Source organism: Martes martes (assembly GCF_963455335.1).
Source record: "Martes martes genome assembly, chromosome: 15".
NCBI lineage: Eukaryota > Metazoa > Chordata > Mammalia > Carnivora > Mustelidae > Martes > Martes martes.
In genome coordinates, this window is record NC_137903.1 from 25,307,625 (window position 1) to 25,322,793 (window position 15,169).

Genomic DNA, 15,169 nt, shown 5'->3' on the forward strand with positions numbered 1-15,169 from the left:
AAACTATAATTTTTGAAAAATGCGGAAACAAACAGGAATGGGCCATTTGGGGATCATCTCTGGCTTTGGGCTCAGTCCTACCTCTGACTCCTGCGACAGAGCAGAGAGGTCTGTGGGCCTCGGGGTTTGGGTACTGGCGAGGCAGGGCCCCCCAGCTCAGTGCCCTCCCCCCCAACCCACCTCACCTTGTCGCCGCCGCCCTCGGCCTCCTCGGCCAGGAGGTACACGTTGCCCCCGTCAGCCAGCAGCAGGGCCGTGTCGGTGGTGGAGGAGGAGCGGGGGCGGCCCTGGTGCTGGTGCAGGATGGCGGCCAGGCTGCTGTCCTGGGGGGCCTTGCGCAGCAGGTGGGGGCTGCCGCGCTGGGGCTCCAGGGAGCTGCTCTTGGTACGCCGGCTGCCACCCCCGCCGCCGCCCCCGCCGCTGCTGTGCAGGCTGGCGCCCCGCTTGATCGAGGGTCGGGAGCGGATCTGCTGCAGCACGCGGTTGAAGGCGGTGGGCCGCGCGGGCAGGTCGTGCAGGGACATGGCGTAGGAGACGCGGTGCATCTCCGGGGAGCGCTCCTTCTCGTCCGGGGACTCATGGTCGGACGTGCCCTGCTGCTGCTGCTGGGAATCCTGAGACGTCTGGTGCTCCCTCTCCCGGGACCGGCGCCGGCTGTGGAACAGGTGTTTCAGGCCGTGGCCAAACATGGAGCCCTCCGAGAGCTGCTGGATTTTCTTAAGGGGGAGAGATGAAGAACCGTGGTGAGTGGAAAGCTCTGGAATGCCCAGTGGGTGAGGGCAGAGCTAGGGTGGGGGGTCGGGTCTCTTCTTGGGAGACCGGTAAAGGGCACCTTGCAGGAAGGTGGTAAACCCTGACCTGCTCCTCTTTTAGTTCCAAACAAACGCACCCCCCAAAACTCCCCACAGGACATTCCCAACCAATACATGGTTCAGGGTGACTAGGCATGATATCCTGTGGCTAGTCCGCGGCTCCGTGGCACACACCAGCAGCACCTGGCTTCCAGGGTTGTATCCCTCTGGATTGATCCCCCACCCCCACCCTCTGGTCCCTCCCTCCCTCTAAGTTAGGTTCTTCAAGCTGCGCTGTCTTCATCACACCACCAGGACACCATTTCTAGAGAGGCCTCGTCCCAGCATTCTCTGGGAAAATCAGGACCATACTGTTGTGGTGGACTCTGCTAAGTGCCTACCACATATCTGTTCCCTTTCTTACCAACCAAACTGCCTGGCCTTCGCATACTTTGCTGAAAATTCTTCCTCCATCACACGCCCTTGCAGCTAGGAGTAGCCACATGACAGCTTTAGCCAATGGGAAACCAGGTGAGAGTTTCTAGCAACACTCGCCTTCCTGATAAAGATCCTTACCCTTCCTACTTCTTCCCACCTGGAATGCAGACGTAATGTCTGGACCTGCAGCAGCCATTTTGCAAACACAAGATGACCAGTGTGATGATGCAGGGCTGCACGTACATGGGAGAGCCATGAGCAACCAGCTTGGGAACGTGACGGCCCCGTGGTAATACCAGAGCAGTTGTGACTGCCTACCCTGCAATTCTGGCTGCATGAAAGCAATAAACCTATCTTTGTCTACAGAACTCTAGCACGATTTTCTGTTATTTGTAGCCAATCTAATTCCTCTTTTTATTTTTTTTTAAGGTTGTATTTATTTATTTGACAGACAGAGATCACAAGTAGGCAGAGAGGCAGGCTGGAGGGGGGTGGGGAGAGCAGGCTCCCTGCTGAGCAGAGAGCCCTATGTGGGGCTCGATCCCAGGACCCAGGGATCATGACCTGAGCCAAAGGCAGAGGCTTTAACCCACTGAGCCACCCAGGCGCCCCTAATTCTTCTTTTTAAAATCCTGTATTTAAAAAAAAACAACAACAAACCTGTATTAATTTAAGTAATCTCTATACCCAGTGTGGGGCTTGAACTCACAACCCAGAGATCAAGAGCCACATGATCCACGGACAGAGTCTCATTTCTGATATAGTTGGCAATAAGATAACCTTTACTGGAGCTTCCAGGTTGGTGAACACATCCACTTGAAGGGAGGGTGCTGTACCCTAGTTCCATCAGGACAGAAGCTCCTGCCTTCAGGACCCTTCCATACTCCATCCCTGGTACCTCTCCATCTGCCTAGTCATCTGTATCCTTTATAATACCTTTTAGAATAAATATGTTTATACTGGTAAACATAAAAAATAATAATAAACTTCACTTCTATGGGCATGTCTTGTAACGCAGTCAGGAATGTGACCACTTCTTTAGAATGTGGTTTCTAAATGAGTGTCTTTTCCCTCAGATTGTCACAAACCACTTAGGCCGCGGATTCCACACTGCTCTGGCCCCGGCCTTCGCTCTCCGCTCTACTGCTCCCCCAGGCTGCACAGCTCAGGCCAGGGCGAGACAGCGTGTGGTCTAATTCGGGACAGCGTCCGTCGGGGGGCTGGCTGATTTGGCCAGGCCGAGCCCCAGGCAGAGAGCTTCAGAGACAAAAGGGGGGATTGGGATGTGCAAGACCAGGAGAACCCACACTCTGTAGCTCCTAAGAGGGAAACTCAGAACCTGATCATCTGGGGCTCAGGGAGCCATACCACGTCTTCGTCTGTGAGGAACAACCCATAACCTCATGAGACAAACACATTTTTAAAAAACAGTTCAAAGAGATGAGGCGCCTGGGTGGCTCAGTTGGTGAAGTGTCTGCCTTCAGCTCAGGTCATGATCCCAAGGTCCTGGGATCGAGTCCCGGGCTCCCTGCTCAGAGGGGAGCCTGCTTCTCCCTCTCCCTCTGCCACACCCCCCCCAACTTGTGTTCTCTTGTGCTCTTTCAAATAAATAAATAAAATCTTAAAAAAAAAAAAACAGCTCAAAGAGTTACATGGACTGAATTTTCTTTTTTTCTAGAAACAAACAGAGCAGAAAACCTTAGACCATGCAAAAACCAGGGGGGAAAAACCCACATTTAGATCTGAACAAGCTGACCCAGCTCCTACTGTTTCTTTACACCTCTGGATTGTTTGTGGCGTTTAGGATTTTCATTTTTGGCCTCTTTGGAGTCTCCCAACCACGCCCAAAGTAGGCAGGGCCCTTCCATCACCCATTTCACAGACCAGAGGGGTCACCTCAGCGACACGCACCATGGACTCACGGTTTACAGTTTTCAATGACTTCCTTTTTTTCCTGCTCCGTTATCCTACTTGATTTTTCCCAGACACTAATAAAAGCAACAGCGGCAAGATTTCCACTTTTCGATGAGGAAATGAAGGCTACCACCATTCCTCCTCAAGAACTGAATGCTGGGGCAGCCTTGGCGACCAGGCTCCCCCGTAGGAGGAACCATCCCTGCATGACCAGCCTGAGGTAGGGCCAGGAGGCACCTGCTCTGGGCAGAGCCAACATGTGCAGGGCAGACGGACTGGGGAGCACACTCTGCCATTGACTTGGAAATGGCCAGATCCTGTGGCCTCCGGAGCAGGGACCGCCAGGACCCTCCTTTGTCCCCAGGCCCAAGCTGATACCAGACCGCCCTCCAGGCCTCACGGATGGGGCCAGCTGGCTCTGGCACTGGCCCAGCCGCTCCTGCCACAGTCCCATTGCATATTCCACATTGTCCTTCTAGCATTCAGTTCCAGGTCTCTTTATCCTCTCCCGACCACTTCTGACCTAGCTTCTCCAACTTCGTGGCCCCTCTTCTAGATCTGCTCGGTTCCCCTCAAAAGACTTCGCCAGAGGTCCCAGAGCCCGAAGCCATCTCCTCCCCCTCTAGGCCCCGGGACACGGACAGAGGTGCTATGGCCAACAGCCACCACTGTCTGCCCTGTTGCCTCGAACCCTAACATCCTCGGTCAGTTTATTTTAAAATCACACAGCATTTTGCAAAGCGCTAATTTACACAGTCATTCTAACCTGAGGCTAGCCTCACCTCGGGAGGGAGAACGGAACTAGTGTCAGCGTCTCCGTTTTGCAGATAAAAAAACTGAGGTTCAGCACGTGCAGTGGCTCGTTCCAAATTACACAGACAAGCCTCCGACCTCCGGTCTAATTTACCTTCGCTGGCTCACACACCGATTCCAAGACTAAAGCAGATGGTGGTATTTACAGGCATCCCCAAACAGTCTTCCGGGCAGGTTTAAAACAAACCCAAAATGCCTGGACCAGGGTCGATGGGTTGCCCAACTGTGGTGTTCGATCTGCCCATGTCACATTTTGGGACGTGGGTAAGGGCTTTAACCACCACGGGCCTTCAGTTCACACCTTCCCCATCTGTTCTACAGGTGAAGGAAAGCCAGAGATAGCAGTCAGATGACCGCAGGACTTTTGCCCCAGCGGCGCCGAGGAGCCTGCTAAAAAGTCTACAGTAGGCATGAAGGGAAAGACCAAAAAAGGAGTCCAAGAATAACAGGACAGGGGTGTTCCTCCAAATGAAGGGGTTTTCCCTTAAAAAGTGCTAGGCCGGAAAGCTGGGCAACACGGGAGCTGGGAGGGGGGGTGCTCTGCAGGTAGGTGTCAGAGAGGAGACGGTTGAGGAGTTTTGACATAACATGGTAAGTGTTCAAAAAAACCCCCCAAAAAACAAAAAAACAAAAACAAACCCAACAACTCAGCACATACACATAACCAGCCGCAAGTTTTGGAAATGAGGAAAACCATGGTGACTAGCTTCAGGGAACTTGGCCACCAACGCAGCAGAAAGCACCACCTGCTCTGACTAACAGGTCCCAGCTACTAAATGTCACTTGCTTTTCCACGCTGACTTTTGCTTTTCCCCAGCTGCCAGAAACCATTTTGGTGGCCAAACGAAGCCATGTATTAGAAGAGAGCTGAGATGTTTCAGAGTTAGGGGTGAGACATAAACAGAGCTCTCCCGATGTATCAGAACAAGGAAGAAATGTCTCAGAGCTGCCCGGAAGCCGGGAGTTAGCCAGAAAGGACGGCTTCCCAGGGCAGATGCCAAAGCCAGGAGAGGAGAAGGCCAGGGCATTTGCTGTCCTCTCCCTTGAGACTATTTTTCAGGGCAGCGAGGACACCCTGCCCTTGGGATGCCATGCCTCTCCCAGGAAGAAAGGGTGAACTGGCTGATTTCTGCGAGATCCTTCCCGAGAAGGCTGTGGTCTCTAAACAGCTAGGCTTCATCCGTTCTCCTCCCTGGGTGTGGGTCCACCAAAGGGGAAGTGTGCTCCAAAATTTGCCAACCCAGCTGCATGAGGCCAAAAGTAAAATGCTTCGGGGTACAGCGTCTTTGGTACCATGTGGTTAAAAATAGCCCAAAGCGGCTTCTGATTCCTACAGGTCCCTGTGTTCTTAACTCCCAGAAAAGCTGCGAGGCTCTTAACAAGCCACACTAACCTATGGCTAATTACCCCAACCTGACAGCTCACCGCACATCCCTTCCACCCACCTGGGTTCGGAACTCCCTCTGCCCCACCACAGTATCGGCTGTGAGGGTTCAGTGGGGTGACTGGGTCACCGTGAGCCTTAGCAAGCCTAGGTCGCCAACGTTCCTCTATTTATAGGGTCTCTATGGAAACAGGGCCAGCATTAAAGAGCTAATCGCTGTCAAAACCCACAGAGTCCTACTCTCTGGATACAAAGTGGATTGCGGAAGTCTCCAATTGCCCTAGAGCTGCTCTGGGTGGAGAGCCTGGGGCTGAAGCAGGAGAGGAACCCTGACCCCAGGTCCGGCACCCGCGAGGACGATGCCCCAGAAGAGCGAGGAGCTGCCAGTGTTCAGGCCTGTCTGGGGTTTCCGTTAGAAACACAGTGATGGAAGAATTTTCGGATCATTGATTTCTTCCCCAGCATCACAGCTGACACTTCAAAAAACAGGCCTCCATCCAGGGGCACAGGACTTCCCCATTCTCCATTTTATTTTAAGTCTTCCTTCCTTGATGGCTTCAAGAATTCTGCCTGGCGCCAGGGCAAGTCTGGGAAGGCGGCCGCATCCCTGGGTTTCTAGGCAGAACTGACTCAACGTATACCAGCAGATTTAAAAAGTTACCTGAGTGCTTCTTGTGGTCCTCCCCCTGCCTCCCTGCCTGCCCCCTCCGTGAAGCCATCCCGACAGGTCTTACCGCCCTGCTCGGAGCTCCAGAGAGCTCATCATCCGCACCGCTCCCCTTGCAATGAATCACGTGCCCATGACCTGGCTCCCGGCGCTCCCTCAAACCTGTTAGCCGACTTTCCACCTGCTTATGGCCAGAATCCTCCATATGAGTGAATGGATGACACGAGCTCTGCCATCTGTATCTTCGTGTCCCTAATATTACCTGGCAATTGCTGCATCATAATATATTTTCTGACCAGAAACCATCCAAGCCTACAAACCCTCTTACAAAGGACTTAATCCTTCGACAACAACCTTTTGCAAAGATATAAAATGCTCAGACAGGCAGCTTTCTCTTGTGTCTAACCCAGATCCCTCCTGCTACTGTTCAAAGCCTTATCTTTTTTTTTTTTTAGATTTTATTTATTTATTTGAGAGAGAGAGAGAAAGAAAGAATGAGAGAGAGGAAAAGTCAAATCTTGTTCTTCTCCCACAACCACAAAACACACTTGCCATCCCTCAGCCGCTTTGTTCTAACTTCTCAACACAGAGAGAGGCTTGAGTGCTGGGTTGATAAAGGTGGGCCTTGTCCAGTCCTGGCCTCCTTCTAAGAAAGCACCCTCCTGGTTTGTGAGGATTTCAAAGGGAGAGGCCATTTCTCAGAGGACACGGAAAGACAGAGAGGAATTGTGAGCTAACCTCCAGAACCACCGAGAGATTTTCTTCCCCAGCTCCTGAAACTCACACTTTTTTTTTTTTTTAACTTACACCTAAAATTCAGGTCTTATCTGATGTTTCAATTCCTTTTTGAGGGAGGGGGAGACAGGGCTGTTCATGGGATTGGCTGCTAAGAACCGTTAGATACACAAAAAGCAGCACAATCTGTAAATACTGAGCCTGCAAGACAGTTCCCACAAGAACCATGAGGGCAGCTGCGAATTCTTCTAGAACCCGAGATGTGGTAGGGGAACAGGGAGCTGCCTTTGCCACATGCTTTCCCATCGGTCACCGATTCTCCCGGAGCCCACACACAGGGTGCTCCGAATATTACAGAAGACAGAGGGGGTGGGAGTGGAGCAGCTTCGGGCCTCAGGAACCCCTGCCCTCGGCGCATTAGCTGCAGGTGCGGTAAATACCAGGCGGCCTCAGCATTCCTGCCACCCCTCCACCATCTCTGACTATTTACAGGGCTGGGACAACAAAGGACCCTGGACCCACAAAGCCCCTGGCACGTGCTGTCCCACTGTCTCCATTTAGGAAGCCCCTCTCTAATTTGGTCATTAACATCCTACTCTCTCTTTAATATCTTGCTCTAGGGACACCTGGGTGGCTCAGTCAGTTAAGTCTCCAACTCTTAATTTCAGCTCAGGTCATGATCTCAGGGTCGTGGGATCAAGCCTCGGGTCTGGCCCCCTGCTCAGCACAGAGTCCGCCTGTCCCTTTCCCTCTGCTTCCCACCCACATGTGCGTGCGGGTGCTCTCTCTTTCTCTCAAACAAATAAAATCTTTTTAAAAAATATCTTGCTCTCATCCCATCTCTTCTGATCAACCCCATGTGTTTCTGACTCCATCGAATGATGCTCAAAGCACCCGTAAGTGTATGTGTCCTCTGATGGATGATTTTCTGGCAAGTATTTCGTCCTGCAGACCGGGAGCTTACCTGGAAGGGCAAGTACTTACTGCCTGTTGCCAAAGAACGAATTTCCCCTTCCCCGGATCCGAGGTCTACAGCAATCCTACTTCCCTGAGGAAATCATCCCAGCCTCTCATCCAGCCTGAACATATCGCCTTTAAAGCAGAACTAGGAGGCCACATAGAGTCCCATCTAACCCCAGAACCCTCCACTAGACCCCCAGAGCGCACACACACCTTCATCCCACCCATGTTCCCGTGAAGCAGCTTGTCTTCTCCTCCACTGAAGAAGTGGAGACACGGAAACCCATCAGTTGGATCGAGAGGCATTGCCTTAAAAAAAAAAAAAAAAAAAACCCAAAACACAAAAACAAATAAGGGGCACCTGGCTGGCTCAGTCAGGAAAACATGCAATTCTTGAACTTGGGGTGGTGAATTCAAGCCCCACGTTGGGAGTAGAGCTTACTTAAAAAACAAGAAAAAGAAATTAAACAAATACAACAATAGAAAAACGAGCAGGGCTTTTGGGAATATCAATGTTCTTTCTTGATGTGGGTGGTAGGTAGATGGGGCGTCTGTTTTGCTGTAAACTGCACATGTATGTTCTCAGACACTTTCCAGGACATGCCCTACTTCACAGTTTAAAACAGCGCCTTTCCCAGGGAAGTTGCTCAGCATCTGCTGACCCCTGACCCCTTCCCACGGATGGTCTACAGGAGGGCTGAAGGAACGCGGGCCGTTCGCCAGGGGCTCATGCGCCTGTGCTCGCCAGGAAAGGCGGTGAGCCATCGAGGAGAACCACACGGCCTCTGGCCGGGACGTCCCCCCCAGCAAGTCGGCTTCTCCCTGCTTTTTCTCATCTTCACTGCGAACAGGCAGGAAGGTCAGGGCATCGTGATAATGAGAGAACATGAGCTAGAACCCACAGGAGTCTTGAGTCAAAAGCACTTCGAACCAGGACTGTAGTAATGGACCTCAGGGCACCCCCTTTTTTTCCTCTGGGAGAAAGATGAATAGTGCCCAGAAATCCCTGGGGAAATTATTCAAAGGGGCTTTGGTGAGGGGAAAAGTACATCAGGGGAAGGACTCTGGCCAGCACACCCAGAGTCTTCCTTTTGGGAAGGGCTCCATTCCTCTGGCTGCAGAAGGGGTGGGAGAGGTGCCGAGGCTGGTGATTTCCGCCTTGCCTTGAGGATTCTAGAACTCAGGGACAGAACCAGCTGACTCTTATGCTCAGCCACTCATCCCAGGCCTCAGCAAGAGCCATCACATGCTGTATTGTTAACAGGAATGTGCACTCTGCGTCCCTTTCTGCAGTTTCCCCTCAGCTCCTCCCCACTCCCATTCCTGCCGGAGCTGGGTTATCCCGCTGGAGAATTCCGGGGTCCTTTGGGTCCGCCAGCTCTCTCCGTTACCAGCTATCCTGGCCTGTCCTCCCAACTAGCAGGGAATTTGCAGCAGCCCATGATGAGAACAAATACATGAACCCGAGTGGTTAAACAGGACTCCCAGGCCACAAGGGGCTGGGCAGTGGGACTCTGGATTGTGGCTTCATGTTGCAGGGGGTGTCACCTCAAGTGTGTGGAGCGGCGAAGAAGGTCTCCCTGAGTACCCCCAGGAGCCTCCTGTGAGGCAATGTCCCTTTTTAGGTGATTTTCCAGTAACAATTATATAATCGCTCCTTTAAGATTGTTGTGTAACTATTTTTCCTTCTTTTCACTGGCCCTCTGACCCCATAATCATGACCCCTGACCCCTGTAGCAGAAATTTCCAGTGCAGAATAATACACTCCACAACACCGAAGGGCCATGGAGAGAGGCCAAAGGGGCCTCTGGAACCTGTGGCTGCCCCCAGCTTGGGCGTTCAGATCTCTTCGGCAGAGACTAACCCACCCCCCCCAATTGCCATTGGAGGTAGTTCAGACAAAGCCTCTGATTTTTTTTGCCCCTTCCTCAAGATCATTTCCTCCAGTGCACTTAATCGATCACAATGCCTGGAGTTGTCACAAGAAAACAGAACTGGGACCAAAGGACCCAAAGTTCCTACCTCCCAAGTTCAAAATGAAAACCAAAGCAGAGCTGCTGATCTTCCTAGGCCAAACCTAGGTACAGGGCAAAGGGGTGTTACAAAAAAAATGGAATTTGCCCCTTTCCAGTACCACCAGCAAATCCAAAACAAGCCTGCTTCTACCCAATGCTAGAGCCAGTCACGGAATTTTTCCCTCATCGGAAAACTGTGCCACCAAAACAACTTTTCCAGCACTGGAAACCAAGTTTGGACACAGTTCAATATCCTTATTCCTTTTTCCCAGAAAAGGGCTCAGGAAAGTTGAGTGATTTGCCTGAGATCACACAGCAAATCAAATTCCGATCCCCAAGTTCCTATCTGGTTCTGAAGTCCCTACCTTGTAAACATGTTTTGATAAAGCAGACAGAGATAAACAGGAAAAGGCCCCGCTTGTCACCCCACACTCCCACTGAGCCTGCAGCAGCTCTGTTTTCTGCTCCTTGTGCCTGGGTCCACACGGCTGTGATCTACCTCAGTGAGATGTTTCGGGTAGGGGAGTGAGGCTCCTGTTCTCACATCAAATCTCAATTCTGCTTCAGGGAAGTTCAGCAGTTAATATCAGGTGTGGAGTTGCTGCTGTGTCTGCCCTAGCCCCAGTGAGGGTGTCACCAAAAAAAAAAAAAAAAAAGAAAAGAAAAGATGAAGAAAAGAGAGAGATGATATAGGAGGGTGGAGATGAACGAGCTTCTTAAGGCAGCATTATCCAGAGACAAAGACACTGCAGCCCCCACACCACCACCAGCCCACCTTCGCTCATGTAGGCAACCGAGGGAAGTGAATGGAGCTGGCAGTTTGCACTGCCGGCCTGAGCTGGGGACTGGGGGAGTTTCCAAGGCAGCTTCTCATCAACTCAGGGCAAGGGTCCCATCTGGCCACAGAATCGAGGTTTACTCGCCAGACTCATCTTGGATGGGCCCAGAATGAGGCTGGAGGCCGAAGGGTGCAGGAGAAGCCTCCCCTCTTTTCACATCCACATTAAGGGGACCCATTTCTGTTCATCATCTCACTGAAAATAGGAACTACCCAGGGTGGGCTCACAGGTGACAGCTGGGACAGGCACCAGGGACTCCTTGGGCCTGACTCACAGCACAAGCCTCTGCAGGCTCGTGGACAGAAGCTTGCCCCCAACCTCCAAAAAGGGCAGCCGCAGCCCCAGAGGTCCCACTCCCACAACTACCAGTTTTTTGGAAGTACACGCAAGGAGCTAGCTGTCTCCCTTCCTAGCCCTCCCCGAGGCACACAGACAGGTAACACACACAGGTAAGAGCCCACTCACCTGCGCTCGGACTTCCTGACTCTGAGCTGCTCAGGCCAAACGAGGAATGTCATTGGCTTATTCTGGTAAGCTCTTTAGTGGCTGCTGCCATAGGATACAGGCTTTATTTAACATAATGGAGTCCTCTGGCTCCCCTAGCCCAGACCTTGTACCCCCTCTGGAGAATATCTCCCCGGAGGCATCAATCTCCAAGGCATCTAAGTTCCTTCCTTGGGCTGACATCTCGCTCAGCCCCGTGGTGAGCCGGCTCGCAAATCCTGAGCCTGCAATCCCTGTAGCAGCTCCCGCAAAGGTGCATTATTTATCCCCGCTGCCGTTTTAATTAATAGAGAGACATATTCAACATAGCGCGATCATTGTCTCGGCAACCGCAGGCCAGGAAAATAAAGGGCTCCCAGCTGCATGTGATCGGCTCTTCCGGATTCTGGTTCTAACTGCCGGCTCAGCATGTGTGCCCCAAACCAGCCCAAGTACCGCTTGGCCACCTGTCAGTTCTCCACCCTGGGGGTTGGTTCAGCCGGCAGGCAGGGATCTCCAAGCACTAGCTTAACCTCTGGCTCCACCTAACGGCAAGAAATCCACACTCCCCTTTCACAGATGGACAAACTGAGCTTCATCCAGGAAGGTCCCAAAAGGAGGAAACTAATGCAGCAAAGGAAAGGGACGATCCTCTGCTTGGCCTCCCACGTTGCAATTTTCTTCCCCTGCCATCTTACAGGAGGGAAAGTGATGTCAACTTTTTAGTTAGCATCTTGGATTTCTCCAGCCCTTTGTCTGCGAACAGCACTTCACACACATTATTCAAACCATCTCGGGTGGGTGAGTCACTAGAACGTCTGCTGAATAATGAGGAACAAACACAGAGGCCTGAAATGGAGCTGAAAGACGGAGGCACCAATGGTACCTGACGTCCAGCCCAGGGTTCTGGCCGAACATCCTCTCTGACCTTTGCCTGGCTTCCCCATCACTTTCATCCTGGGCAAGCACTTCTGCGTGGGGCGGGGAAAGCTAAGTCGCCGGCTGGGCTTGCCGGGGGATGGTCTGCGCTCACCTTTAAATCAGGAGGCTTGCTTCGGGGCCCCGGGTTGGGCGTCGCAGCCGCGCCCGCGTCTGAAGTTGGCCCGCCTGCGGAGTTAGCACCCGCGGCCTCCCCAGGCCGGAGGTCCGCGCCGGGCAGGGGGCCCGCGGCATCTTCCAGCCCAGCTCCATCCTCCTCGCCCGGCTGTTGCTGCGGCTCGTCCGATTTGCACCTCTTCATGGTGGCCGTGGGTCGGCAAGGGGACTCTCTCCTTCCAGCGCGCCGTCTTGGGGGAGACCGCACCCCCTCTTACACTCAGAAGACGAGGCCCGGGGGTCTCAATTAGCAACGAGGAGAGGGAGTCGGCGGGTCACAATTTCTTGAATTAAAAAATAAATCTTTTTAAAAGGAGGGTGAGGGAGGGGCGAGGACACGGAGCCTTGGTTACAGCCTGGAATAGTTCATTCCGACCTGGGGAGCGGAGGCAGGTCACAGTCGAGGCTGGGCGGCAGGAGTCCTTGGGCAGTCATTGGAACGGGAGGAGGAAGATAGCCCCCGGCCCCCCAAACTTTCTGCTCCAGGGCGCGGGCAGGGCGGAGGGGAGCTGGGCGGCACGGCGCATCCCTCCCGGCGGGCCGGGCTGCTGGGCGAGGCAGGGCACCGCGCAGCCGGCCGGGCAGGTCTTCGGCGGCAGCCCTCCGCGCGGGCTGCTGCGCCCCCCCGGCCCCGCCGCCGGCCCCCGCCCCGCATGGGCCGGCCGCGCAGCCCGCAGCGCGCCCGGCCCCCTCCCCGGCCGCGCGCCCCGCTCCCCGCCCGCCGCGCCGCTTGCTGCAAAGCAGCGACCGCGGCCCGAGCCAGCGGCGAGCGCGCAACCTACCCCGCCCGCTGCCTCCGCCCGCGAGGGGGAAGGCGAGGCAAGAAGCGAGTGACAACGGCAACGGGCCAATGGGAAGCCCGGAGGGCTGAGGGGGCGTCGCGCGGCCACGTTTTTAGGGTTGGTTGCACCGCGCGGTCCCCCAGGAGGGATCTGGAGGGCTCTGCTGCTGCGTTTTGGCAATGCAGAGAGCGGGCTGCGGAGCAGAGGCGGGGCGGCGCGCCACCCCAGGCGCGGTCTTGGCAGGAGCCGGAGGGACCCTCCCAGAAAAGGCTCTCTTGGGAGTTCCCCCACCCACTCGTTCTATTTGGCAGGGAGGGGGCGAGATAGGAATGTTTATCATCAGTGCGTTTTGCTCTAACTTTGCACATTACGTGTGTAGAGCCCTTCAGCGAGGGAGATACTGATCCCCTCCAGGATGCGTGGTCTGCAGCACACACCCATGCCCACATTCAGAGCTGCAAATGCAGAGGGAGGGGGTGCTCTTCTGTCCCTTCACCCCTCCTTCCACTTTAAGTAGCTATCTCATAGGAGTTTTAGCTTTATGCTCAGAAATTAGAGAGTACTGAATTAGTTAACATAATAATGCAAACTATGAAAAGGCTTTTAAATCAGAAGGGGTGTTAATAGCAGGAGGTTGATACATATGGAAAGGAAGAAAAAGAATGCAACCTCCTTTTCCGCTGAATCTCAGCCAAACTGTGCTAGTAACCTGGAGGCAGAAGAGAGTAAATATTGGGGCTACCAAGATATGGAGCAGAGTAATAACTCCATCTGAGTGTCTACTGTGTGCTTACTATGGATATGATGCTTTTTGCTCGTGCAGCAGCATAGACCACTGGTTCTCAAAGGGATGGTCCTGGAAGCAGCAGCATCAGCATCACCCGGAAACTTAACAGAAATGCAAATTCTTAGACACCAGCAAGAACTACAGAATCAGAAATAGAGTCCAGAAATCTGGGTGTTGTTGTTGTTGTTGTTAATTTTTGTAAAGATTTATTTACTTATTTGAGAGAGAGAGAGACAGAGAGCGGGGAGGAGAGGCAGAGGGAGAGGGAGAGAGGGAGAAAATCCTAAGCAGACTCCCGGCTGAGTGCAGATTTCCCTTCACAGGGCTCATCCCAGATGAGGGATGAGGACCTGAGATGAGGACCTGAGCTGAAATCAAGAGTCGAACATTTGGGATGCCTGGGTGGCTCAGTGGGTTAAGCCTCTGCCTTTGGCTCAGGTCATGATCTCAGGGTCCTGGAATGGAACCCCGCATCGGGCTCTCTGCTCAGCGGGGAGCCTGCTTCCCACCCACCTACCACCTGCCTGCTTCTCTGCCTACTTGTGATCTCTGTCTGTCAAATAAATAAAATATTAAAAAAAAAAAAGAGAGAGAGAGAGTCAAACACTTAACTCACTGAGCCACCCTGGAACCCCCAGAAGTCTGTTTTAATAAGCCCTCTAGGAAATTCTGATGCAAGCTAACAACGGAGACACTAGACTGCAGGGGAGGGACCCCTCGGTCTGCGAGTACAGCGATGATCCCTACTACGTGTTTTACAGTTTACCAATCGCGTTTATACCTGTCATGCCATGCTAGTCTGGCCTCAGTCCTAGGAGTTTCCTGACTCCGTCCTTTTTCCCATTCCAGCCACTCATTTTCATGTGTATCCTAGAAGAGCCTGAGTTGTTAAGAATTTACTTCAGTCAGGCAGCTACTTTCTAAACTTAGGCAGCTCCGTTTTTAGAAGATAGGAATTTTAGGATGGGCTGGGAACTCCGAACCACCCCCTATACCCACTACAGGGTATCAGGCACAACTCGGAAACACAAAGTTTCCCTGGCACTCTGCTGTTAGCGTTTTCAATGATGAGGGAAGGACAGAGTGCCAGTGAAGCCCGTGGCAGGACTAAGCAGAACGAGCGGGAGCAGATTCCCATGTGTTCAATAGCAGGCAGAGTTGTCTGCTGCCCCCTACCTGACTCCTCACTTGCTCTAGAGACATGAGGGACCCCTCCAGATCCTGAGCAAGTCTTAGGCTGGGAGGTAAGTGGTAGCCTTGGACAAATGGTGAGCACGCGTTCACGACCTGACTGGAGGCTGGGAAAAAAGTAGAGGGAGTTACTGTGAGGTTTTAAGAAAGCAGAGACCATTATCATTTGAATTATGCCCCATTTCTATACGAGGTCGAAGTCGGCCTTAACTTGGACTATTATGTTATCAAACACACATAGCATGATGGCCAAATTTCCTATTCGCAGGCATATT

The 15,169-nt window shown here is 53.0% G+C and overlaps 1 protein-coding gene across 1 annotated transcript in view; it reads right to left on the minus strand.

Annotated features, from left to right (window-relative positions):
• The window catches only part of TMCC2 (transmembrane and coiled-coil domain family 2), a gene marked incomplete at its 5' end in the record, with an annotated part of 36,762 nt that extends 24,483 nt beyond the window's left edge, over positions 1-12,279 (minus strand). Inside the window, 2 exons of the mRNA XM_080825048.1 lie at positions 186-716; positions 12,073-12,279. Of these exons, the coding sequence (XP_080681174.1) occupies positions 186-716; positions 12,073-12,279 (738 nt within the window). The remainder of the gene's footprint in view (positions 1-185; positions 717-12,072) is intronic.
• Between the last annotated feature and the right edge of the window lie 2,890 nt (positions 12,280-15,169).